Source organism: Syngnathoides biaculeatus, chromosome 9 (genome assembly GCF_019802595.1).
Source record: "Syngnathoides biaculeatus isolate LvHL_M chromosome 9, ASM1980259v1, whole genome shotgun sequence".
Lineage (NCBI taxonomy): Eukaryota > Metazoa > Chordata > Actinopteri > Syngnathiformes > Syngnathidae > Syngnathoides > Syngnathoides biaculeatus.
The window spans coordinates 16,421,117-16,446,284 of record NC_084648.1 but is presented as its reverse complement, the minus strand read 5'-3'; the positions used below and the strand labels follow the sequence as shown (position 1 = coordinate 16,446,284).

The 25,168-nt window shown below is 42.2% G+C and overlaps 1 protein-coding gene and 1 long non-coding RNA gene across 4 annotated transcripts in view; both read left to right on the top strand.

Moving 5' to 3' along the window:
- Positions 1–7,394, top strand: part of LOC133505554 (uncharacterized) — an 81,725-nt gene extending 74,331 nt beyond the window's left edge. Inside the window, exons 2-3 of the long non-coding RNA XR_009796272.1 lie at positions 1,904–1,996; positions 7,246–7,394. This is a non-coding gene — a long non-coding RNA (uncharacterized LOC133505554). The remainder of the gene's footprint in view (positions 1–1,903; positions 1,997–7,245) is intronic.
- A 476-nt stretch (positions 7,395–7,870) lies between these two features.
- lef1 (lymphoid enhancer-binding factor 1) overlaps positions 7,871–25,168 on the top strand; it is a 73,401-nt gene continuing 56,103 nt past the window's right edge. For 2 of the 3 annotated variants that reach the window (XM_061828673.1, XM_061828674.1), the window contains exons 1-3: positions 7,871–8,103; positions 9,884–9,941; positions 13,805–13,929. In XM_061828673.1, coding sequence (XP_061684657.1) covers positions 7,900–8,103; positions 9,884–9,941; positions 13,805–13,929 — 387 coding nt within the window. In that variant the 5' untranslated portion in view covers positions 7,871–7,899. The remainder of the gene's footprint in view (positions 8,104–9,883; positions 9,942–13,804; positions 13,930–25,168) is intronic. The other variant, XM_061828675.1, reaches the window with a different exon arrangement.

Genomic DNA, 25,168 nt, shown 5'->3' with positions numbered 1-25,168 from the left:
AAACGATCGTTCCATTACCGTGTCGTTACCCAGCCTGAGAAAACACGGAACCGAAAGTCCGTTTCCCAGATCTCAGGGCTTACTTTTAATAAAATTCGTGTGGAATGTAAAAGAATTTCTCAACGAAATACAACAATCTGTATAAAACGAACCTACATGAACCCCTTTATTTTTAATGATTAAAATGCCCAGCTTTGTCAGTGTGGTTTACAAACAGCACCGGTTTCCGCTTCTGCGCTACGCATGCGCAAGGTCGAGTTATTCATTTCCGGGTCACTCAAATGCTAGTCAAACACGTCGGCTGCTAAGCGTAAAAGACAAAATGCTCATGCCTGCTAAGGCTTTATTTTGAAGTACATGTAAAAAAACGGTTCCCATGAGCATTATCAATGGGAACCGAAAAATCGTTTCCCACCGTTTCCCAGGACAAAAATCAACGGAACCGAAAGATCGGTTTCCATATTTGCCGAAATCCTCATGCCCTGTGGCAGTAACACAGCAGCGCAGCGCTAATAGGGTCGGATCGGTAAAAGTAACTCCCTCGGCACACATATTCCACCGGTCTCACTCTTACCTTTTCCGCTCGAGTGCCCCCTTGCGGCCATTAGAAAAAAAAAAATGCACAAATTAGACGCATCCCCGCATAAACTGCTGGGTTAAAAGTGTGTGGAAAAAAGTCGAGCCTTATAGGCTGGAAATTACGGTAATACCTGGAACAGACTATAGGACTTGTGTCCTGATAGTAGTCCGATTTGCAGTCACGTGTGAGTGTCCATATCTTCGGAGGTGTTCGCTAGTGACTTATATAAGCTTGAGAAATTCATTATGACCTGATTTCAGGCCTCTTGTCAGGAACGCATGGGCAAATTTAATTCATATTTAATGTTTTGGGCGGCACGGTTGGTCAGCTGGTAAAGCGTTGGCCGCACATTTCTGAGGTCCCGGGTTCCATCCCGGACCCGCCTGTGTGGTGTTTGCATGTTCTCCCCGTGCCTGGGTGGGTTTCCTCCGGGTACTCCGTTTTCCTCCCACATCCCAAAAACATTCAACATTAATTGGACACTCGAAATTGCCCGTAGGTGTGATTGTGAGTGCAGCTGCTTGTCTCCGTGTGCCTTGCGATTGGCTGGCAACCAGTTCAGGGTGTACCCCGCCTGCTGCCCGTTGACAGCCGGGATAGACTCCAGCACTCGCCGCGACCCTTGTGAGGATAAGCGGCTAAGAAAATGGATGGATGGATTTCATGTTTACTGAGGCACCATAGATCCAATCTTACATCCCAAATACAAACTAGAAAAAGGTCAAATATGGCATTTTTAAGAACTTCAAGCTCATCGTCTCAAATGGCTTGTATATTCTGTTGTTCGCTGTGCGATTTTAACCTGGAAATCTGGAAAATTGACAGCAATGTGGAGTTACGTTGCCAGCTAATGACTTTGCATGGACATTACAGCGTTTTCAGTCAATTTTCGTCCTCCACCATTTTCCCAATGTTGTCGCTCACGCATGAAACTTTTGCTCAAACTTACTGTGGTGTCATCTCAGCACACTTTTCTAATGAACTTAGCTAACCTGTGTATTTATCGCCTGCGGCGTCTCCTTCCAAATGGCAGCGTTTCCGTCAAGATCATTTCATTTTAATGATAGTTTGGCTGCAACTGGGGGCCATAAATCACCAGATCATACGTCTGCCTTCTTTCACCATACCCCCAAGACACTTTCCTCCCCTTCATGATGCCGCCTACCAATCCGAGCTTGATCATCACTCATCTCGGTCAGACCATCCCAACGAGTTATGAGTTGCACTTTTTTTTTTCTTTTTTTGATAAATGGTGTCTCATCACACTTTTAATTGCTGGCTCTTTTCATTCTAATTTGATGTTTGTTTCCTGTCCTGGCGCAGGGCTGTAATTTTCACATCAAGGAAGTCGTAACGGATGCCGATCAGGTGGAGGGATGAAGCCGCGTGAGGGAATTAACCTCGGAGCTCAAGCCGGTAAGTGATGTAGCGGCGCACCAGCGCCAGTCAAGGCACTCGACAGCAGCAGCAACAGGAACAGCGGGGCGTCAAACTGCAGACAATTAGTAGGATTTCTTGTTTGAAGTGTTTTTCGCGGTGATGAAAATAGAGCACATAACGATAAGACAAAAATAGACAACCTCGACTGCGAGTTGTTCCAACAAAGAGAATTTTGCAACAATTTGAAACAAATACAAACTGTTTTTTCACGATATCTTCCAAGGGCTTGTTCTGGCCGGCAATTTGTAGGATTCCTCCATGAAAGCAATATTTAAGAATGAAACTGACTTTTTCGTGGGTTGGGGTGGGGTATGTTATAATTTTTTCCCTCACTCTTTTTTAAAATTATTTATAATTAGTTTTCTTTTCCTTTTCTGCTTATCTTTTTTTTTTTCTTCATTTCATTGATCTCTTATTTCCTTGTATAATTTTTTCCTTTTGGCTACATTATTTTTTTTCCTTTTTCTATTTTTTTCCAGTCTTTATAAATGTGTGTATATACAAATCACATTTTTTCTTTTTTTCTTCAAGGTTTCCTTTCCTTTTTTGTCTTTTTTCCTATAGTTTTTTTTATTTTTAACTTACTTTTTCATTATTAAAAAAAAAGCCTTTAAAAGCCCGTCTGCCGAAAAATTATGGGCAAATAGAGAATAATAATACATATGGTACAGATTTTTGGGTAAAATATAGCATTTTTTGTGGCATAATATAATATTTGTGGCAAAGTATTTACAGTATGCAGCAAATGAACTTGAAGAAAACATGTTGCCTTTTTGTTGCAGAATGTGCCAAACATAAGATTTTATGGGACAATATTCCTTTCTTTTGGTAACTACAACATTTAGGTTACAAAATATACCATTTTGCCACACTTTTTAGTAATAGTATATCATTGATGTGGAAAAATACTGCATTTTACAACAATGATACAACTAATGCGTCACTGCATGTTCTTGTTGATCGCTAACATAATACATTGACTTTTTTTTTTTATTGACCATTTACTGTATGCATTTGTACAGAAACCTTTAAAAGAGCAAGATTTGAGATCAAATTGCGTCAATGTTAAATTCGGTCCTATGTGTGTGCATGTGTAGTAAATCTATTCCAAATTAGTGTGCCGTGAAAGCTCTTCTGGTGTGCTGCGGCAAATTATCCGAGTTCACTTAATTGGTCAAAATATTAATTTACAACAAATAAAGGCTCTTCTAGTTGATGCCAATAAGTATATAATTGACTGGCATATCCACTTCTTGTGATCTTTTTGTTTGCCGGTGTGCAGTGAGATTTTTCAAATATAAGCTTAGCTCAATAAAGATTGGGAATCAGCGGCGTACTATATATATTTTGCTTTAATATACCATGCAAAATGTAGTATGTGTGTAGCGAGAGAAAAGTGAATTGAGGTCACAACGCAGCAGGACTGCTTCCTTTTCATGTGCCATCCAGAGGGGTCACTCTTATGAACTCATTAGCGGAGAAATGCTAATGTATCTCTCTTCCTTCCTTACTCTCCTCCTCTTTCCCCCTTTTCCTTGTATTTATTCCCATCCAAATTAGATCGCAGCGTTCCGAACCTCGATGCCAAGTCGGAGGCGGTTCCTTTTGTGTTTTTCAAGGTATTGCCTCGTCACAATTACGCAGCAAACAAAAGCGTATTCTGTATTCAGGCAGCCACGCCGTGGATGCAAATGAACTCGTGCGCTTCCGCTACCGAGCAGCGCTTGTCAAAGCTTTTACGCCAAATAGCACCTCAAAAACATACTTAACACTCCAAGTAGTGTCATAAAGACCAACGTTACAATACGCTAATATTGTAGGCCAAAGTGACCTTTAAAAAAGGCAAATTTGATATCAAGAAAAATTTAATGTACACCACTGTAAGATTCTGGACAGGATCATCACTAGCACGGCGCTTTAGAAATAGGGAAATAAAAATAACGATTTAATTCATTTCATGTCCCTAGAGCTTGTTTCTATAGCCGGGGATCGGATCGCCAAGGTCCTCACCTTTTGGCCTATGACTTCTCCCAGGTGGTGAGCCCATGTTACACCGGTGCAGGCCTGGCTAACAGGTGCTCGCGTTCGAGCCCCACCTCCAGAAAGAAAGAAAGAAAAAGATCCCAGATACAAGCAGCCGAAATGAGTTTCCTCCACAGAGTGTCCGGGCTCTCCCTTAAAGATGGGGAGAGAAGCTCGGTCATACGGGAGGGGCTCAGTGGCGAGCCGCTGCTCCTCCGCATTGAGAGGAGCCAGATAAGGTGACTGTGGGACATCTGATTCGGATGCCTCCCCGACGCCTCCCTGGTGAGGTGTTCTAGGCATGTCCCACCGGGAAGAGACCCCGGGGACGACCCAGGACACCCTGGAGAGACTAGCTTAGGAAGGCCTCGGGATCCCTCCAGAAGAGCTGGAAGAAGTGGCCGGGGAGAGGGAAGTCTGGGTATCCCTGCTGAAGCTACTTCCCCCTGCAACCTGACCCGGAAGAGTAGCACTAACTTGCTAGGCTACGTAACATTTTGTTGCTTGTTTGCAAGCTGTATAATATTAAAAGTACGTGAACATACCTCAAACAATGTATTACATGAAGTCTTCTACTGTCCTGTGGACCATTGACCACTAGCACGTTTTTTTCCCCCCATTTTCTTCTTACAATGCAGTCGCCGCAATCCACTCCTGTTGTCATCGTATTTTAGTTGACCAGAGTTGACTGATCATAAAAAACGGGATGCGTCTGAATACAAGATTTTATTGACATTTTACGGAGTAAATGTCTTTCTCGGACCTGATCAGTGATGTCATTGATCGGACGACCGAATTATAACCTATCAGCATAATATGGCATTATTAGCCGATTCGATCAGGCCGATCATATCTGCGTAAAGTCTAGGCAAAATATATCTTTTATGTGGTGAAATATAAGGTTTTTGTGGAAAAATACTGCATTTTTTGAGGGACAATGTACCATTTGTGACAAAATATTCCATCTCGAGCAAAGATCACATTTCGCTGTTGATAGTAAAATGTATTTTGTAGCAAAATAATGTACCATTTACAGAGCAAAATACAGCTTTTGTGAGAAAAATTTTGCATTTTTCCACACATTTATGTGATGAAATATAGTATTTTGTGACAAAACGTGGGCTTTTGACACAAAATATATCATTTATGTGACACAATATAGCTTACACTGGATGTGGCAGAATTATATTAGCATAACAATTTGAATGATGATGTAATTTTTCAGGCAGAATGTACCACTTGTAAATATAAATTTTTTGGGGGGGGATATTTCTTTTTTTGTGGTGGCAGAATATACCATTTATGTGGGAGAAGATACTGTATTCTGTGGCAGAATGGGCCCTGCAGGCCTGTACCGTAATAAGCCAAAACCAATTTTTCCAGTTAAAAAGCATAACCAAGGTAAAAAAAAAATAAAAAAATCACCTTTTTAAAATAAATAAATAATCAATTGTTCCTGTTGGGGTTGGGTTTTTTTTTTGGGGGGGGGGGCTTGGGGAGGTTGTCAATTGTGAACAAGGCTGCTAATTAAATTAAAGAGTTACAGTAATGAGGCAGAACACGCAGCATCTTTTCTCTTTTTTTTTGTGGCTGAAAACAAGAAGAAATTGAACGATTTTCGTTTTTTTTTTCTTCTTCTTCCTCTTCTTCAAGAAAGCTGGGTTGTTGGGCTCTAATTAACTCTTATGAAAGTGTGCGCTCGCTTGCATATGTGTGTGTGCTCTTTCCGCTATACTCTGGAATGCCGCCAGTCCCAGCTCTTTTCCACGCGCGCCTTCCAAAACCCAAAAAGCCTTTGATCTTATTTTTTTGCCCCCCCCCCCCAACTCTCAATGTCTCCCTAGCCCTCTCTTTCTCTCTCTCTCTCTCTCTCTCTCTCTCTCTCTCCTCCTTTTCCCTCTCTCTTTTTCCTCTATAGTGGGTGTACGTCTCTCACTCAGCTGCTGGAAATGTTGGCCCAGCTCCACACTCGGACCAAATTTAGTCATACAAAGGGGAGGGCGAACGTGGGGGGTGTCAAGGGGGGAGTCAGGCGAGGGGACGGGAGGGGCGGGCGGGTGAGGAAGCGGGTCGGGAAGAGGGGATGGGGGGGGGGCTACAGGGATGAAAGAGCCAGCCGCTGCCAGATCAAAGCCAGCCGCAGCTCCGCCCCCACTAACCCCCTCCACCGCCACCCTCCCACCCTCTTCCTTCTCACCCACCCTCCCTCCATCATCCTCACCCCCTTCCTCCCTCGCTGCACTTTTTAAGTTGAGCCGGCTCAGTCTGACGGAATTCTCACGCATGCCTGAAACACTGCAAAAATGTAGGAAGTTGTATCATTTTAAATATGAAAAAATGTATATGTTTTTTGTTTTTCAAATTGAAAAAAGGAGCATAACACATTTTCTTCCCTTTTTGAGGAAATCTATAGTAATTTTATCACAGAATGAACCATTTATGTGCAAAATGTAGTTTTAAGGAGAAATTTAGATTTTTTTTTGCGCATATCATTTATGTGGCAAAATATAACCCTGCAAATGGTTGGAACCTGAAACCCATGTTGACCCCCGACCCTCTGTTTGGGACTTTTAACTAATAAAGTAATAAATTGTGCATATTCATTTCTTCCGTTATCAGTGGTAATTAAAAATACTCATACCCAAATCGTCTTTCCCCATTGAAATGAATGAAAATGACATTAATCTGTTTTACAAAGAAAAAATGTGCCATATTTTAAGAAACCTAGTACTGTACAGTGTTTTATTTCATTAATACTTAGAAGTAAATGTAAAGAATTAACCATTTTGTGGTATGATTTATTCTGGTGAGTGCTTCTTGGCCACCAGCGGGCAGTGTAATACATATAAATATCGTAAACGGATTTGATTATGAAACAGAAGAACACTGTGCTCTAAGTTTCAATCATTATTATTATTGATTTATTTTTACAGAGGATCAAGAATATATGCCCGTGTGTATTGCTGGATGCTCTTTCTGCATATGCTGCTCCCATGTTCACTCCTTTAAAGGTTCATAATTAGTGCGACATCGATCCACAAACAATGACATTTTGCATTGTGTTAGCATTAAACCAGCAGACATTTGAAAGACAAAATGGTTTTTATTTTTTTATTTTTAAAGAGAAAGTACATAAAAGTTAAGTCGGTCCGCTGGGATTGTCAGTGGCTCAAATTTAGTCCGGCCCTTTTCGTGCTTTCCAGAAATGCCCCCCTGACAGGGATCGCCCCGTCCACCGTCGGTGGCACCACCGCACGTGCTCGTTTTGAGCCGTCAATCCACGCGCGGGCTTGTGTGCTCGCTGGGTCCATTTGTTTGGAAGAAGTAAAGTGGGAGTGTCAATCAGTGCCGACTGGAGAGGAGGAGGAGGAGGAGGAGGAGGAGGAGGAAAAAGGAGGTGGGAGCAGCTCCATTACCAACACACGCTCGCACACACCGGTTACATTACACCGTGGAAACGCTGCGGGAGCGCTGGGAAAGTCTTTTCCACGGAGTGTGTGTGTTTTGTTTCAACGTCCGTCCCCTTTCTTTTGCCTTTAATTCCGATTTTTAAGGATCGTGGATGCGCACATCCACAAAATATCTTTTTACTTCCCCAACGGGACTCGCAAGGGACTATCACATGCACGTTTTTGATTTTTTTGGTTTGGATGAATCACCTTTGAGTGAAAAGTGAATTGCGGGACTTGCGTCCTTTTGTGTTGTGTTTCCCCTCTGCAGGGGGTCAGCAACTTGGCTCCTTCCACTGAGAGTTCCGATACTCTCTTTTTCCTCAACACATTTTTGGGTGTTTTTTGAAGGGGGGGTGGGAGCTGGTGGGTGGGGGGATTGTGGGCGCAAAAAAGAGGTGAGACAACATGCCTCAGTTGTCGGGCGGCGGCGGCGGGGACCCGGAGCTGTGCGCCACAGACGAAATGATCCCATTCAAGGACGAGGGGGAGCCGCACAAGGAGCAAATCTTCGCCGAGCTCAGCCACTCGGAAGAGGAGGGAGACCTGGCGGACATCAAGTCATCGCTGGTCAACGAGTCCGAGGGAAGCCCCAACAGTAACAGCCACGATGTGAGTCACTTCTGTCAGCCTCTGTCTTTGCTTTTTAAAAAAAAAACAAGCGAGGCCTCCACCGTGAATTATTTATTATGCTGTACCTCCCCATTTCAAAAATCATCCTTTCACATGCCTTAAACTGGAAAAATAAGCCCAGCTCCTAATTGAATGCACATCATGACGATAAGGAGCCATCAAGTCTTCCAAGGCCCGCGCAAAATGTATGTTCATATTTAATTATTTCATCTTTTATTCTGCACAGCGGACTGGATAAAATTTTCCGCCGCGGCTGCTTTTGGGCCCACGGGCCGTAAGTTGTCCAACGCTGCACCCACTGCATCAAATTTCTTTTTTTTTTAATTCAGAAAATGACAAATCAAACGGGATTCGACTGAAAAGAGGCCTTGTGAGAAGTCAACAAATGTGGGGGATAAAATGGGTCAAATTTGTTTTATAATAATTATGTAAAAAATGTAATTAATCCAAACAATACATTTAAATGTGCTATAAAAACATCGCTAAATTCCTTAAATACTTTAAATACTATGCTTGCCTTTTATGATAAACGAGCAAAAGACGAGCTTCGTCACTCGAGGTGATGTAATAATATATGTAAAACCATTTTTACTATGACTAAGAAGCAGGTGTAACGCTTGGCTGTTCAACGTTATTGTGAGAACGCCTCTGCATCGAAGCTGGGCATCTGCTGCAGACTTAAATTTGACTTCATTAAAAAAATGAAAATGCATTGAGAGTCATAAAAAATATTTTTACTTTAAGAGTTTTGGCTCTTTTTAATATTTACAAATATTTGTAGTGTTTGAAATAAATGTGCAGTATTTCTTTTCAGAAATAGTGATTTTTTTTTCAAAATTATCGTATTTTTTAAAAAATATATTTTTTCCTCAAGATACAATATTCCTTCAATTAAAAAAATGGAACACGAACAAATACTGTCTGTGGAGTATTTTCTAAATATTTACAATATTTATCAATATTGTATATTTTCTGAATTAAAGAACATCTCAATATTTCTTCTACTTTTATGATACAATTACACTATTATTTCTAAATGTTCTAGATATTTTATTTTTTAACTATTGTGGTATTTTTCTCAATACTTGCATTATTTCACAAAATTACAAGAGTGGTTGTAATTTGCAGGAAATGATTGTGTAACCTGTTAATTAAGCACACAGAGACACACATTTATTGGACGTACAAATAATAAAATTAGCAAGTTATTGGGATGTTTCTGTCTGTGTGAAATTTGGGGACCCCTGCCTAAGATGAGAGTCCAAAATGGCCCGAGATGCGAGGCAGACATGGACTGAATATTAATTAGGATGCACGAAAAGTTCCCCTTGCTCAGCTGAAAGCCATCCTACGGGTGGGTGTGTGTGTGTGTTTTTTTTTTTTTTTTGGTAAACCATGAAAGTTGAATTTGTAAAAAAAATGATGACAGCCTTAACAGATGTAAGATTAGAGGCTGGAATGGGAGCGAGTGAACTCGTAGGAAAACAAGTTAATTTGCGAAGCCCCTCAAGGCCATGGCGCCTTAATTAAGTGGGAGAGACGCTTGTCTGTAAATTTGTGTGTGTGTGTGTGCGCGCGCGCGCATGCATGCCTTGTTGACAAGAAAAAGAAGCACATTGATCCCGGGCCGTGTTATTCTGCGGTTCTTTAACCACATCAGCAGCTCTGTGTGTCTTAACGGCGTCTGAAGGCCCTCCCAGTCGATTCACCGCCATTCAATTTCTCCCTTTTTTTTTTTTTTTTTTTTTTTCCCACACAGGGGGTGAGACAGTCCCAAGATTCATATCATGAAAAGCACAGAGAGCATCCCGACGATGGTGAGTGACGCAAAAAAAAAAGATTCCTTTCTCCTTCGTGTGCCAAGGAATGAGAGAAATGTATTTGGGTGATTATAAACAACGGTCACAGTGCTTAAATCGAGGCCTTTCCGGAGTTAAAGATAACGCTTCATAAACAAGCTAGCAATCGATGAGAAAGAATACAATGTTCCATTTCCATTTTTATGTTTTTTTAATATATTCAAGGCCCATAGCAAATAATTAGAAGTACCCTAGATTCCAGTGTATGCTACTTCTAGGGCCTACAAGTTGAAAGAAAACATTTGCCCCCAGACACTAGTTTCACGGATGGACACAAATTAGGTGAACATAAAAGAATGCATGAAAAAATGAAATAAAATCTCAAGGCCCGTGCCTGAAATTAAACGCTGAGTTGACTATTTGGGTTAATTATTGCTTGCAGCTTTAATTACTACATTTAATTTATGTTTTAACATTCTCAACTGTCATACGAGGGAACAAAAACAAATTTGATCACATGAAAAAATTGTAAAAAAAAAACGTGTGGTGTAGAAAGTGAAGGCGGAAGTGGTTAACCGGCTGCCAATAGAAGTATAAAAATAAGTTACTGATAATAGAAGTATAAAAGATATCAATTCTAGAATCATCATTTCATTAACGTGTCGTCAAAAAGAGCAAAGCATTTTTCAACATTTTACATCGGTCAATAATTTATAAAAACAACATATCTATGTGGGTACTGATTGATAGCATTGATGTATTTAAAAAAAACAAATGTAATTCGCCAAATTTTGACTTTTTACGCTCGACGTTAGCGAAATTCTGATGGCCGGATCTCGCTGCATGCGCCCCGGAGGAAAAACATTTTCCGCTAAGGCTTTACAAGACTAACTTTTAGGCTTTGCTTGTAATAATACTGTACTGAGCAGAGATAATAATAATAATAATTCAGATGAACTTGAACACTCAAGTGTAAAAAGAAGTTAACTGCTGTCTATTGTAACGGCCATTATTATACCGAGCACCCCACCCAGGACACAGATGCTACGCTAATGCTAAATTGCAATATGAGGGCCTAAACATGGGTGAAAAGTGATTTTTTTTTTTTTCAAGTGTGTATCCTGACTAAACATAGCTATTGGCAAAATTTGCCCAATAGCTATGGTTAGCATCACACTTGGTAAAAGTGCTCACTGACTCTACTGAGTAAAAGTACTGCTACTTGTTTAAAAAGGGAATCAAATGAGCCCAAGATAAACTTCAGGCACTAAAATGTACATAGATACAGAGAATGATAAGTACATAGAATGATAAAGACATAAATTCATCTCTCTTACCTCCCTGGGACACCCAGCACGCTTGTGTCAAAGTAGTTGCAGTTTAAAAAGATGAAATAGTGACATATGACCATAAACGGGGAATATCTTGCTTCTCTTGATACTCCTTGGTTCATGTTCTGCATTGTTGCTACTGTAGCATTTTTTTCCCCCCACCGTATAAGAGCCGATCTCAAATCAATTAAAATCCCGATCACAGAGGACTTTGTCTTTTTTATTGACGTCTGGCCGCCATGAGCAATATTTCTCTCATCGTGTGCGAACGTTTTTGATTGCGCAATCGCATTTCTATATTTAGATCAAGCCCGCCGGCGCCCATCACACATTGGCCACAATAAACGCAGCAGCGTCAGGGTCACACGCGGGCGCCACTCGGGGGCCTCACGGGCCTATTGTAGCGTGACCTCCGCTTGGCGGGTCATCGGCGGGGCCTTTGAGGCGGAGTGTGCCTCCCCCTTTGTGTGTGTCCCTCCCCCCCCCCCCGGTCACCACCACCACTACCCCATTCACTCTCTCAAACCAAACACTGCCTTTCTTCCCAACAAGATCCATGTTGCCGTCAGGCTAAATACTACAAACACCCCCCCCCCCCCCACCCTTTACACCCGCCCCTGGCTTTATTACACAGTTGAGTGGCGAGTGGCGCTGAATTGAGTCCTCTTGTATAAAGCACCGGCTCCTCCTCCTCCCATTCTTGTTGTCGGGTCATAGACGAACAGTTGGGGCGTCTCCTGTTTTGACACACTCTGTATGTTCTTCTAATTGGTGCTAATTGGCACAGAGGGACTCCATTGTTCGTGCACATAATACAATTTAGTCAGAGTTCTCTGCGAGGCCGCCGACAAAAGGCCGGGGCGAAATGCTCCGCGGGTTAAAGCGATATTATCGTTCAGCGTGATGAGTAATAACACGCGGCATTGACATGTCAAGTAACTTTTCAGATGAATCGCACTCGTCGGAGTAGTTTGAGTGCATCATAAATTTTACTTTGTGTATTTTTGCACTTAGTAGCTACATTCCCGTTCGCTGCTTTCATTTCAGTAGCTGGATATCATAATTGCCCCCGTTGTTTTCAATGTATTGTCACAAAAGCAATAAAAAATGCTATTGTACTAGCTGAAAACGTTTTTTTTTTCTCCATCATGTCTGTGTAGATTGACTGTTGAATCAAGGCAACTGAATGTTTATTGTTTATTGATTATGAGCGCGGCTGTTTGGCTCGATGTGCCCTGCGATTGGCTGGCGACCAGTTCGTGGTCTACCCCACCCACCTCCTGCCCACTGACAGCTGGGATAGGCTCCAGCACTCCCCGCGACCCTTGTGAGGATTAGCGGCTAAGAAAATGGATGTATTTTTTTTTGTTTTTTCAGAAACGGCTTGGGCATTTATGCTATTTGGCAAACGGCCTGTATCCATTATTTGCACGTTTGTTTTGGTTGGTCAGCGAGACCTCTGTCACATGACCATACAACAGATTAATAATTTTTGCCCAGTGGGTGTATTGGGCTCTTTCATAAGTATAAAAAAAAAAAAAAGTTAATTTAACAACCATTTATTGTAGCCAAATTTGGCTTCATTCACAGGTGTCAAACTCAAGGCCCGGGGCCAGAATCTGGCCCGCGAAGGCAAATCATGTACGTCGACCTCCGTGATTCTTGTTGAAATCTGTACGACAATTTCAAATTGTCATATCATAAATCGTAACATTGAGGTATTGCAAGCGTTTTTACGTTACCAAACATCAATTCATAAATTTCCTGTGTCAGTATGATGAGGCGATCAACGATTTTTATGGTTTCACAGTCATAACGGCCCTCTGAAGGAAAGTGGAACTACAATGTGGCCTGTGACAGAAATTAGTTTGACGCCCTTGGCTTAATTGATGTTTTTTTAATTTTAAAGCTTTAATATGTTATCATTTTACTTAACATTATAACATTGTTGGCCATTTAACATTCATGCTTTAATAAAATCAGAAAGTACTCATTAGTTGCTCAGTACGTGTAGATTTTACTTGTTCTTAATAAAGTCATTATTAGGAGAAATAATTACGTCATATTATTTGAAAGTGCGAAATAATTTTGGGCAACTCTACCCACTTGTTTATTGACTTATTGATCGTCTTGTATAAATTACCAGAAAGCAATACTTGGGTAAAATTTCTAGTATCATAACAAGAATTAACTTGGGTAGAAGTTGAAGACATCTTGTAGAATAGTTTGAGTAAAAGACTTTAGGTGGTGATACGAAATGTACTTAAGTATTGTTAAGTGAAAGTATTTTAAAGAAGTAACCGGTTAGAATTTTTACCATGCTTTTACTGTGGCTTCTTTATGATAGAAACATAATATCCAGAAATAACAGAAATAGGCTTGAACTTGCAGGTAACAACGTATCCGAGTAATAATATACATTTTATTTAGGCAGTGTAGGAGCACAATTAAAAATTGAATGATCAAAGTCCAGCTATCTGAAGATTGTACCTGTACAACTTTACTTTATTTAAATGTGTCTTTTTTTTTTTTTTTTTGTATTGGAATCAGTCAAACATCAGGACCTGTACAGCAAAGGCCACGCATACCCGACCTACCCCAGCTACATCATGATGGGCAACATGAACGACTCCTACATGACCAATGGCTCCATCTCACCGCCCATGCCCAGAACGGTCAGTACCAACTTTTAATATATATACTCTTGTACACAGGTGCAGCTTAATAAGTAAGTTTCTTTCGGCTTGTCCCGTTAGGGGTCGCCACGGCGTGACATCTCAGATGAACGCTCATATTTGTTTGGCACAGTTTTTACGCCGGATGCCCTTCCTGACGCAACCCCTCTTGGGGAGTAGACGCCTCAGTGAGATACGAACTCACGACCCCTGCTTTACCAAACCAGTCATATATCGGTGCAGCCTAATAAATTAGAATATTGTAGAAAACAATTTATTTTTGTTTTTACCATGTTGATGATTATAGCTTTTACTGACAAATGTATTTATTTCATTTACATACCGTATAAGCCTATAAGCCGCAACTTTTTTCACACGGTTTCAACCCTGCGGTGGATGCAGTGATGCGGCGAAATTGTGCATTTTTTTGGGCACTCGAGCGGGAAAGTAAGCCTGAGACCGGTGGAATATATGCGCCAAGGAGGTGACTTTTAGCGGTCCAGCCCTGTTAGCGCTGTGCTAGCGTGATACTGCCGTATCTCGGTTATTTTTACCAGTATGTGTTGTTTTTTTGTTTTTTTTAAACCGGCCCTGTAGCGTTAGCACGGCGGCGCTAGCGTTAAACTCTCTGTGTACCGTCTTTCTTTGCAAAGATCTCGTGTTTCAATGTGGGTTTCAATTCGGGCACTTGCGACTTTTACACAGCTGCAGCGTATGTATGTACCAAATGGTATTTCCTTTACAAATGTACTGGGTGAGGCTTATAACCAGGTGCGCTCTGAAGGCCGGGAATTACGGTAATCAAAATGATTTTTTTGTAGAAAAATTTGAAAATGGAAATTGCCCTTTTAATAATTTTTTATACTATATGAGTTCCACTTTCTTAATTAAAATAAATAAATATTTAAAAAATAATAATAAATAAATATTTAAATTTAGTTTTTTTCTTTAATGTCCGGTCCGTTTTTATTCAGTGATTCTCAAGGTGTTGTACAAGCACCTCTAGTGGTCCACGGGTTCCCTCAAGTACTATGTGATAGAGTGGTACGTGAAAGAATTATTGAATTTAATGTTAATTTAATGCCATAATATTCAAAGTCTCCAAAAAATTGCAATGGCTTATTTTTCTCCGAGTACACTTCGGTTATATTTAACATTTAAGTACAACACGTTTGTTCGTATGTATTTTGGTACAATTTCTATTTGTCTTTTTTTGTGCAATACAACTCAATTTAATTAATATTTTGAGTAGTTTTTATTTTCATATATCTTGGTGCAGTGCTAAAAACTTGAAACTGTGCAGAATGTTACGGTGGCCTATGATGATATTGAATACACTTTTTGGGAATCCGAAAAGTTTCACACAACCCACCCACTTTTTGGGAATAAAATGTTTTTGATAACCATGTGGGCCTAACAAGCTATTATTTGTATTTTTTAATATTGGTCATGATGGTGGTGGTTAGTGTAGATCCAAGTATTTGTTGAGGTGGCAATCGCTGTAATATGTTCCATTTTAAGAGCAACTGTTCTAATTTATTGAGATGCACCTGTAGATATACAGTTTCCTTTCTTATTCTAGACTAGGCACCCAGATTAAACTTTTTTTAATGGTCTTAGAAGTGTAAAAAGTAGTTCACAACTGGAATGGAATTTATTTATTATAGATTAGCTAAAATAGCTATCCTGTATACTTACTTGACCAGCCTGGGGAAACTCCTCATCAGGGCAGAGAGGATGGGTCAATCCCCTCGGAATGTTCTCAACTCCTGTTTCGAGGAGATTGCGGAGCTTGGTGTGGATGTGGGCCTTAGCGAGCGGCGTGCTGTTCTGCTCAGTCATTGGTTGTAAATCAGTGAAACGGCGTCACAGCCAAGTGGAAACGCTCCATGTCGACGCACTGTAAAACGTAAAAACAACAAGCACTCGGTCTTAACTTTGATAACAAGAGGGAAACCTTATGGGGCTGCGCATTCTTTGGGGGTATGGTAAGCGTCACAAAAAATGAAAAAAAATCGATAGAAAGAGCAAGAGTGCTCGCTGAGTTGAAGTTTTCCGCGAGGGCTATAGAGCTCGTGCACTTACGTCATAAAATCACGTGACTTTTGTTTACCTCGCCATATTGCCGGTCAAGCTAAGCATTGCTCAATGCTAAGTCGGTTGGAGACTCCATGGAAATATGTCTCGTAGCACGACGCCCAGAGTCTTGTCCGATACTGTCAAGACATTTAGAAGGTGAAAATAAACGACGGTATGTGAAAAAATGAGATAAACTTGGCATAGGCCCGTATTTAATGCCGAAGTCGATGTTTTCGCCGATAAGAAATTGGACTGTTAATTCGCTTCCGCTTGTCTTGGACAACTGGATATACATATGGATCATGAGTAAGTTATCGAGGTTTACGTGGAAAGGTTTGAAAGCGTACAAAAGTATGGACGCGTACGAATACTTTGTTGCTGGATCTGTTCTCATCAGGAATAAATCCCACATAGTGACTGTTTTGATGGCTCGTGAACGCGGAAGTGTGTTCGGCGACACGTTGACCTTTGCCGGAATCCATCGATCTTTTCGGGTAGTATTCAATACAAATGCCAATATTGAAATAAATGACCGCGCTGGTTTTACACAAACTTGCATTCATTAATTATGATTGGGAGAAAAAAAAAGAGGACATAGTCATCTCCATGGCAACGTACACGGAAGCGATTGCGGCCACACTTAACCTCCGTAAACCCCTGCGACAGACATTTTTTTTTAACACGCTTTGTTCTCAAATGAGCCAACTTGGCATTATGAAAACTTTTTGGTTATTTAAGATTGAGAAGAATAATTCCTACCTGAAATGAAGCGATCGCTACACAGGCGTGTGCGTATTTTGGTTAGGCACCATCCATCACGTTTAATTGCCGAAATCCATCGATATTTTCTGGTCTTTTCATCTGGTATTCCATAGAATGACCTCTTTGAATATCTGTCTCGTCCGTTGTGACAACCAACAGCACAGCAGGTCTTGGGTATCATAAATGTTACGTAGAGCGGCTCTGTTTGACCGGCAATATGGCGCCGTGAAAATAGTGACGTCATGTGCACGAGCTCTCTTCAGTATCTGAAATTGAAAGATTCATGCTGTACAACGTCAGAGGCATCCATCTTGTGGGCTTCCACTGGCTTCAGTGTGACCAAGGCCAGGCTCTCCTGCAGTTGAGTAAGTGGTGGTTTTGGTCCAGGGCCTGCGTACCGCCAGCCTCCCCCCATATCAGGCCAGCTGCAGGCCCATCACTGGAAGCTTCCTGTGTCCCCTCGCAGCTGTCCACACTAATGCTATTATGTCCACGCGCGCGTCTCCCGTTTCCCCACTCAGGACGGCCGGCAGCTTTGCCGCTGTCGTCGGGCTCGTTATATTGCAATATGGTACGATGAATTGTTTCTGTGAAGTCACTTGTATCTTAATTGGTGGGCTTATTTTGCGCTTTATTATAAACGTGTCCAGAGGCCAATGGTTGTTGCTGTGTGTAATGATGGTGTCACACCCTCAGTGAAATCAGAACCAGTTACAGGTGGTGCCCATTTTACAACAGTGCCTGCTTCAGGGGGTTTCAACCTTACCAAAGGCATCCCATAAACTAGTTGGCAACAAAAGGCGTGGTTGGTTACCGCGGTACTGTCTGCAACAGAGAGTCACGCTCATGATTTGTCTCGCAGTTTTTATGCTGGATGCCCTTCATGATCCACGCCGCTCATTTCTTTACTTAGCTTGAGACCGGCAGAGGCTGGAATTGGTGGACTGCCATGAAATTACTTTTGAATATATTACATAATATTGTTGGATATTTAGGCGGCACAGTGGCTCAGTTGGTAGAGCGTTGGCCTCACATTTCTGAGGTCCCGGGTTCAGTCGCGGCCCCGCCTGTGTGGCGGTTGCATGTTCTCCCCGTGCCTGTGTGGGTTTTCTCCGGGCACTCCGGTTTCCTCTCAAATCCCAAAAACATGCAACATTAATTGGACACTCTAAATTTCCCATAGGTGAGATTGTGAGTGCGGCTGTTTGTCTCTGTGTGCCCTGCGATTGGCTGGCAACCAGTTCAGGGTGTGCCCCTCCAGCACTCCCCGCGGCCCTTGTGAGGATAAGCGGCAAAGAAATTGGATGGATGGTTGTTGGATTTTTTTTTTTAAATTGTGGGATTGTTTTTAAACATCTGCATAGTTTTCATCCAGTATTGTAATTTAATATGTACATTGTCTGGTTTTTTTTAATTGATTTGTTTTTCGTGATTTTTTTTTTTTTTTAGGGGTGGGGTTGGTTTTTGCTCCAGTACGAATGCAAATCCCCTCACAGGATTCCTAACGATAGTTCCGACATCCAAGGTTTTGAGGTGAAAGCAGGCATACAATGAAATAGTTTGCTCAGGGGCATAAAAATATGTTGTCCAATGGCATGAGAAGGGATGATCAGTTACCTTGGTACTTTCCGATACGTTTTTTCCATTTGATTGGTCTTCTTTTAAGGCATTATATGCTTTTTCCATGCAAGTATGCCCTTAAAAACACAATTAAAGAAACATGTTACAAGTAGGTGTTAATTAGAATATTTTCAGAAAAATTTGAATAAAAAATTTTGCTGTAACAGTTAAGTTGCTATGACAAGCTATGTAGTATGTCAGGGAAGAGCTAAGTTAAGCCTGGGTGGTTAGTGGAAATTACAGAGCATCCTCAATATACACAGACAACTAAGCTAAATATTTTCAAGGGAAATTTTTGGACTGTCAATCACTGGTGGGTTTCCGCTATTTGCGGCCGAGATCAGTCGTTATTCTGATGGAGTGATTGTTCTACCCCGCTTCATCAGTTCTTCTTCACACCGCAAAAGTCGTTGAGAGTGTATCAACAGTGCTTCTGCTGGTTGCATCTGAGCAGTGCACGCAATTGTCTTAATTGCTTCAAGTCACAATTAATTCCACAGTCAATTTCCATGAGTTGTAAAGATGAAACTTTACACAAAAAAAACACAACTCCATTCACACGCAAGCCGAATTCTTCGTCTCCCATCACATGGAAGCGCTTGAGGAGGTCTGCTTTGGAGAGCCACCAAAGGAAATTACCTTTCCCAGCAGACGTACTAGACGAAGCCCAGCCGGGGCATGCTTGCTGCCAATAAATTTATATATATATATATATATATATATATATATATATATATTTTTTTTTGGAAAGCCACACGTTGTTTTCATTTACTGCATTTCTTTTTGTCCTTTCCTCTCTCGGAGCCATCTTGAATAAAACAGTAGTCATTTTTAACGCCTTTGTCTCACCCGACGGCAAGCGTCGCAGACGCCACGGCCGCTGCAGTATATCTGCAGGCCTGGGATCAGTTTTCGCTCACATCAAAGGCTCCTTTTCTCTTTCATTCCCCTCCATCCTCCTCCCCCTTCGCCACCCCCCACCCCCATCACAGTCGTTTTTGGATTGATTCCATTCACTATGACATTCCGGCACACATGCCGTCCAGCCATGACGGAGCTGTCGGGAGCCACTGATTGTCAGCAGATTTTTATGCAGGTTTCACTTCTTTACATGCGTAAGTCACCTTCTCCAAAAAAAATGCCTGCAGATGTAGACAGCTGGACAGTTCTGGGAAAAAAAATAACGGATCAGTTTTTCTGTTGTACCTCTGTTTGATTGAATTTTATACATATATGCGGCACGGCGGCTCAACTGGTAAAGCGTCGGCCTCACAGTTCTGAGGACCCGAGTTCGATCCCGGCCCCGTGGAGTTTGTACGTTCTCCCCGTGCCCGCGTGGGTTTTCACCAGGCACTCCGGTTTCTTCCCACAACCCAAAAACATGCAACATTAATTGGACACTCTAAATTGCCCTTAGCTGTGATTGTGAGTGTGGCTGTTTTCTGTCTCTATGTGCACTGCGATTGGCTGGCAACCAGTTCAGCTGGGAAGAGGCTCCAGCACTCCCCGTGACCCTTGTGAGGATGAGCGACAAAGGAAATGGATGGATGGATGGATGGATATATATATATATATAGAGAGAGAGAGAGAGAGAATGAGAGAGTGAGAGAGAGATAACAACTCCCAAATTCGAGAGACTGATTTATTTGTAAGAAATGAAATTTGGTAATTTGGTTAGAATACCGCAAAATGTTTTCTATACCTCAAATAATAGAATAATTCAAGCAGCTCAGCTTTGTTTGATGGTTTGTAACCATCCGTCTTCCTCTTGACCACATTGCAGATGTTTTTCAATGGGGTCCAGTTCTGGACTAGGCTCGCCATGACAAGGTCTCGACCTGGTGGTCGGTCGTTCAGCCGCACCGTGTTCGCCCTCGCTGGAAAATACAATCCTCACAGTTTGGGAACATTGTCAGACCAGAGGACAACTAATTATTTTGTTTTTTACTGTTGCTAGAAATATCAAAATCAGAGGAATAATCATTGTCCTTCCCGTCGTCTTTTTTTTTTTTATTGTAGGAGGCACTGGATGTGCATCTCAAAGTGCTCTCCGCTTTTGCTTCAACGCACTTTATCGCGATACCGACGACCACTCTGCGTTAAATTGCACAAGCCCCGCTATACACATTTTGTTGCATAATTTCACGTATGGCTCTGAAATACTGACTTTACTTGAAGTCCTTTAAGGCTGGATTTCGACTCCATGATTGAAGTAACAATTTAGAGAAATATATCATTAAATAGGCGAATAGAAGTGTCTTTCCCAAACTTAGCTGAGCCCAGGCAAATATTTTGCATTTTCAAAAAATATCACACACCACCTGACAAAAACTTCCGCAGCCCTTTTGAGGATAAGCGGCTCAGGCGAATGGATAGATGAATGGACGGATAATTTACTATAGCACAATAGTTGAGAACCACTGAGAGGGGGACGATCCAGGCAATAAATCCAAAATGGCCACTTGGACCTGGAATGGAAATCTAAACCTAAAAAACACATAGTCAGCAAATTCCTGGCTTTCGGTGGTAGTATCAGAGCCGAGCTGGTACACGACTTGTGTTTAACGGTGTTCGGCAATGCCAGGAGCAGGGGTGTGAAGTTTCACACCCGACACTCACTTCCCGCAGTTGTCGCAAAGTATTTCCTACATCACACCAGATACTGTGACGCCCGGGTCTGATTCTGGGACGCTTCACTGGGTTCTGTGTGAAAAACCAAGACAAATACATGTTGAATGCTATTGCGTCGATGCAGCAATATCGGTGGGACGTCTGTGCAAAATGGTCTCCGGAATTGGTGATTTGCGGTTAAGGTATTTTGGCATGCCTTCTCAGATGACGCGTGTATCGTTTGAGTCATAGACAACCCGCCAGACCTCAAGGATGTCATGACGGGCGAAAGGAGTGATGTGGCTCGCTCGTGGCTTCGATGAGGATGTTTGTCTGAGTCGCCCGAACTCTAAATCGGGATTATGAAATGACAGATTCTAAATAAAGACCGCGCAGTGGATCTATTTCAGGAATGGCCTGCCGCTGTCATGTCCAGGCGGTACTGCACAAAACCACACGCGCTAATTTAGGCTTTTAAAAAAAAAAAAAAAAAAAAACGAAAATAACAACGGAAGCGCGGTTCTTGGCTTGACTGAGGATGTGCAGGTGATCTCCATCTGTGCTGGAACAGCTGCAAGAGAAAAAAAGGATGGAGTCACTCGGTGGTAGTGGTGTTGGGGGTGGAAGTTGTGGTTAAGACCGTTTTCCTCTCAGAGGGAACGGTCGCTTCAATCCGGTATATTGTTGTTTCACGTGGTTAGAGTATGACTCTCTATGCTGGAGAGGACAGTCTGTTCAACAGCATGTTTTGTCATTTTTTCACCCAGGTGTTGGGCCGTGCCCACACGTGCCAGAGGAGGGGAAGTTAAATGTCGAGTACGGATCTGAGCGCTCAATAGCCGAACTTAGCAAAATTTAGTTAGTCAAGTGCTCCAGTGTCAGTACACTTCGATGGACCAGATGATTAAAGGTTTGATGAATCAGAAAATACGGAATTCGGGATTGGTTGTTGAAGAAATGCTTGTCTGGCACAAAACCTCCAAATTGATCACAGACACAGCAAATTGAGCTGCTCCTGATTTTCTGCCTTGTGGATTGGTTCTTTGCAGTTTAAAGCGCCTTTAGAACCAACTGTTTTGTTTGTATTTTATACATTTTGGGGCATTTCCTGTTGTTAAGAATCTCAAAATATCCGACCCAAGGGAGTGGTTCGGGTTCAGTACATACTGTAAGGTTTGAGAAACCAAAACATCTGGATTTTAGGGGTTGGTCGTTGAGGACTTGCCGGTCTGGCACAGAATCTCCAAATGACTCCGGGGTTTAACAATTTTGCGCTGCCACTCACTGTCAGCCCTTTCTCACCAACGTTCTTGTATGTTATTTATGCTTTTCTATTGTAAAGGTTCTCAAAATGTACAATCTCAATTTCAGCACACTTTTTTTTTTGTGTGGTACCAGTGGACTGGGACGTGGTTTGCTTGAGTAGGTCCGCCTGACACTCTCCTGTCTTCGCTATTGGCGGAATCGTTTCTTAATTCACCGGGTGGAATCTTGCCGAGAGCCGCTGTGTCTCACTCGTATGATGTCAGACCATCGCCACCCTGACCAGAAACCCAGAAGCCAGATCAAGGTTTACTGTACCAAACCGTAATGTGGTAAACCATCCTAAACTATACTTCTTGGTGGAATGGTTGCCTCTCTCTCTCTCTCTCTCTTTCTTCCTGTGGATCCTTAGTTGCAGATCCTCGTGATGATGAAAAAAAGTGGGTTCAGGGAGGGGGGACACGAGGGTTACAGTGCCAGCACATTTGCTTTTCGACGTCACGGGAATGTGACGAATCTAGCCAGGCAGTGTCTAGCGGTGTGGAATCACTAACCCGGGCTTACCCAGCTGGATTTGTTAGGACCGCTCGACGTGTCCTCTGCTCATGCCCGCAGCAGAACTGTGGAAGATCCGTGTTATTGAGAATGCTGCGTTTACCGGCAAGCATCCACGTCCTCGCTGGATGTACTTACGAGAGGCGATCCCAAGCCGCCACTAAAAGGGCCGTGAGCCTTTTTGGACCGCGTTACATAGAAAGACTGAACAAAAAATATTTTGTTGATCAGACGAGTCCGGGGAAAAAAATCATTCTGAAAATTTTTTGCTTCTGACCTTCTCCGTGTACACGTCAAACCACTAGTCATGTAATAGGTATTTAAAAACAATAATCCCACAATTTATCAAAACTAAAAAAAATATATGTAGGGACAGCACGGTGGTGCAGCTGTAAAGCATTGGCCTCACAGTTCTGGGGTCCCTGGTTCAATTCTGGCCCCACCTGTGTGGAGTTTGCATGTTCTTTCAGTACCTGTGTGGTTTTTTTTTCCGATCACTCCAGTTTCTTTCCACATCCCAAAAACACGGATTAATTGGAGACTCTAACTTGCCGCTAGGTGTGATTGTGAGTGCGACAGTTTTCGCTCCATGTGCCCTGCGATTGGCTGGCAACCAGTATAGGTATGACCTGCCTCTTGTCCAGTGACAACTGGGATTGGCTCCAGCACTCCCACAACCCTGGTGAGGATAAGCGGCTCAGAAAGTGGATGGATGGATGATGATTTTTTTTTCCAGAATAAAAGGCCTGGTATCTTTAGAATATCATTGATTTTTTTTAGATGCACTTGTTAAATCAATTGGGACCTTCTTCCCTTGTTAAAGTTTGACTTTATCATAATCTGGATTCATCTTGAAAAAAAAATACAATCCCAATATAATACGCCGTTGTAAATGTTCTTGTAAATTTTCCCCCAAAATATTCGTAATTGTGATATTTTTTCCCTCCATCAAATGTAGGCCAATTTTTAGATTTCCTACGGCAATTAAAGGTTGACAAGGTAGTCATGTTTGATTGGTGTTCGGATTATGAGGGGTCATTTCACCCCTGTAGGGGGGGCCCGGACCCACAAAGCTGGGGAACCGCTGCTTGAGAGGGCCGTTTCCAAGACCCTTCAATGTGCTCTGAAAAACAGCTGGATCGCACGTGATCGCAGCGCGCTCAGTTGGTCTCCGGCTGGATGAGCTCAATAAAGCAAGCGAGTCGTGGTGACATTGATGACATCTGCGGTGCAGCTTTTACCGAGCATCTTAAGACGTGAGTTGCGCCAAGGGGACCTCACACATGAGAAACACTTGGCCCTTTTCAAAGCCTTTGTAGTTGCCGCCGCAGCTCGGCCGGTTTTCTAAACAGAGCCATTAACGCCCAGGGTTCCACTGCACACTCGCTCCATATGTCTGTAATGACGGCATGTGGTTGCAATCACCTTATCGGTGCCTTTCATGCGGTGAAACGGAGCTCGCCGTTCGGCCGTGCTGGAAGTGCCCCCTTTTTATTATATGAGAAACAGAAATCGAGCTCCGAGTGTTGTTTCTGATTTAAGTGGATGGTGATTTATTTGGTATCATAGTTCAACCTCCAGGCCAATAGGAGGCAGAACGCCTGAACGGGATGGTAATGTTTGAAAGACGGTGTGAGGTAACAGAAGCCCATCAATTTTCTGAGCTGCTTATCCTTAGAAGGGTTGCAGGAGTGCTGAACCCAGTCCTGGCCGTCTTCGGGCAGGAGGCGGGGTACACCTTGAACTGGTTGCCAGCCAATCACAGGCGAGACAGAAACAAACAACAGTTTCGCAATCATACTTAAGGGCAATTTAGAGTCTTCAATGAATGCATGTCTTTGGGATGTGGGAGGAAACCGAAATGAGAGAGAAAACCCACGCAGGCGGGGTGGGAACATGCAAACTCCACACAGACTGGGCCGGGATTTGAACCCCGGTCCACAGAACTGTGAGGCAGACGCTCTCCAGTAACAGATATATTGTTAGAAAATATGAAGTTTAATTGTCTGATTATTCACACATTATTGTTCACCAATTACTTTATACTTGCCCCACTTTTTTGTCATTATAGAAGTTTTGCATTTCTTAAACAATTCAAACCATTCCAACATCATAATATCGATTGCTCAAATTCCACATTTTCCATTAAGGAAATCACATTGAAATAAATGAATGGTGAGCGTTTCCAAATTTAACCAATTTGTCCATATTTCTCTCCTTATTCAACCAATATATATATATATATATATATATATATATATATATATATATATATATATATATATATATTTTTTTTTAGATTTCTCTGATACCTTGTGGAGGAGTGGGGCACGAAAGCCTTACAAATTGC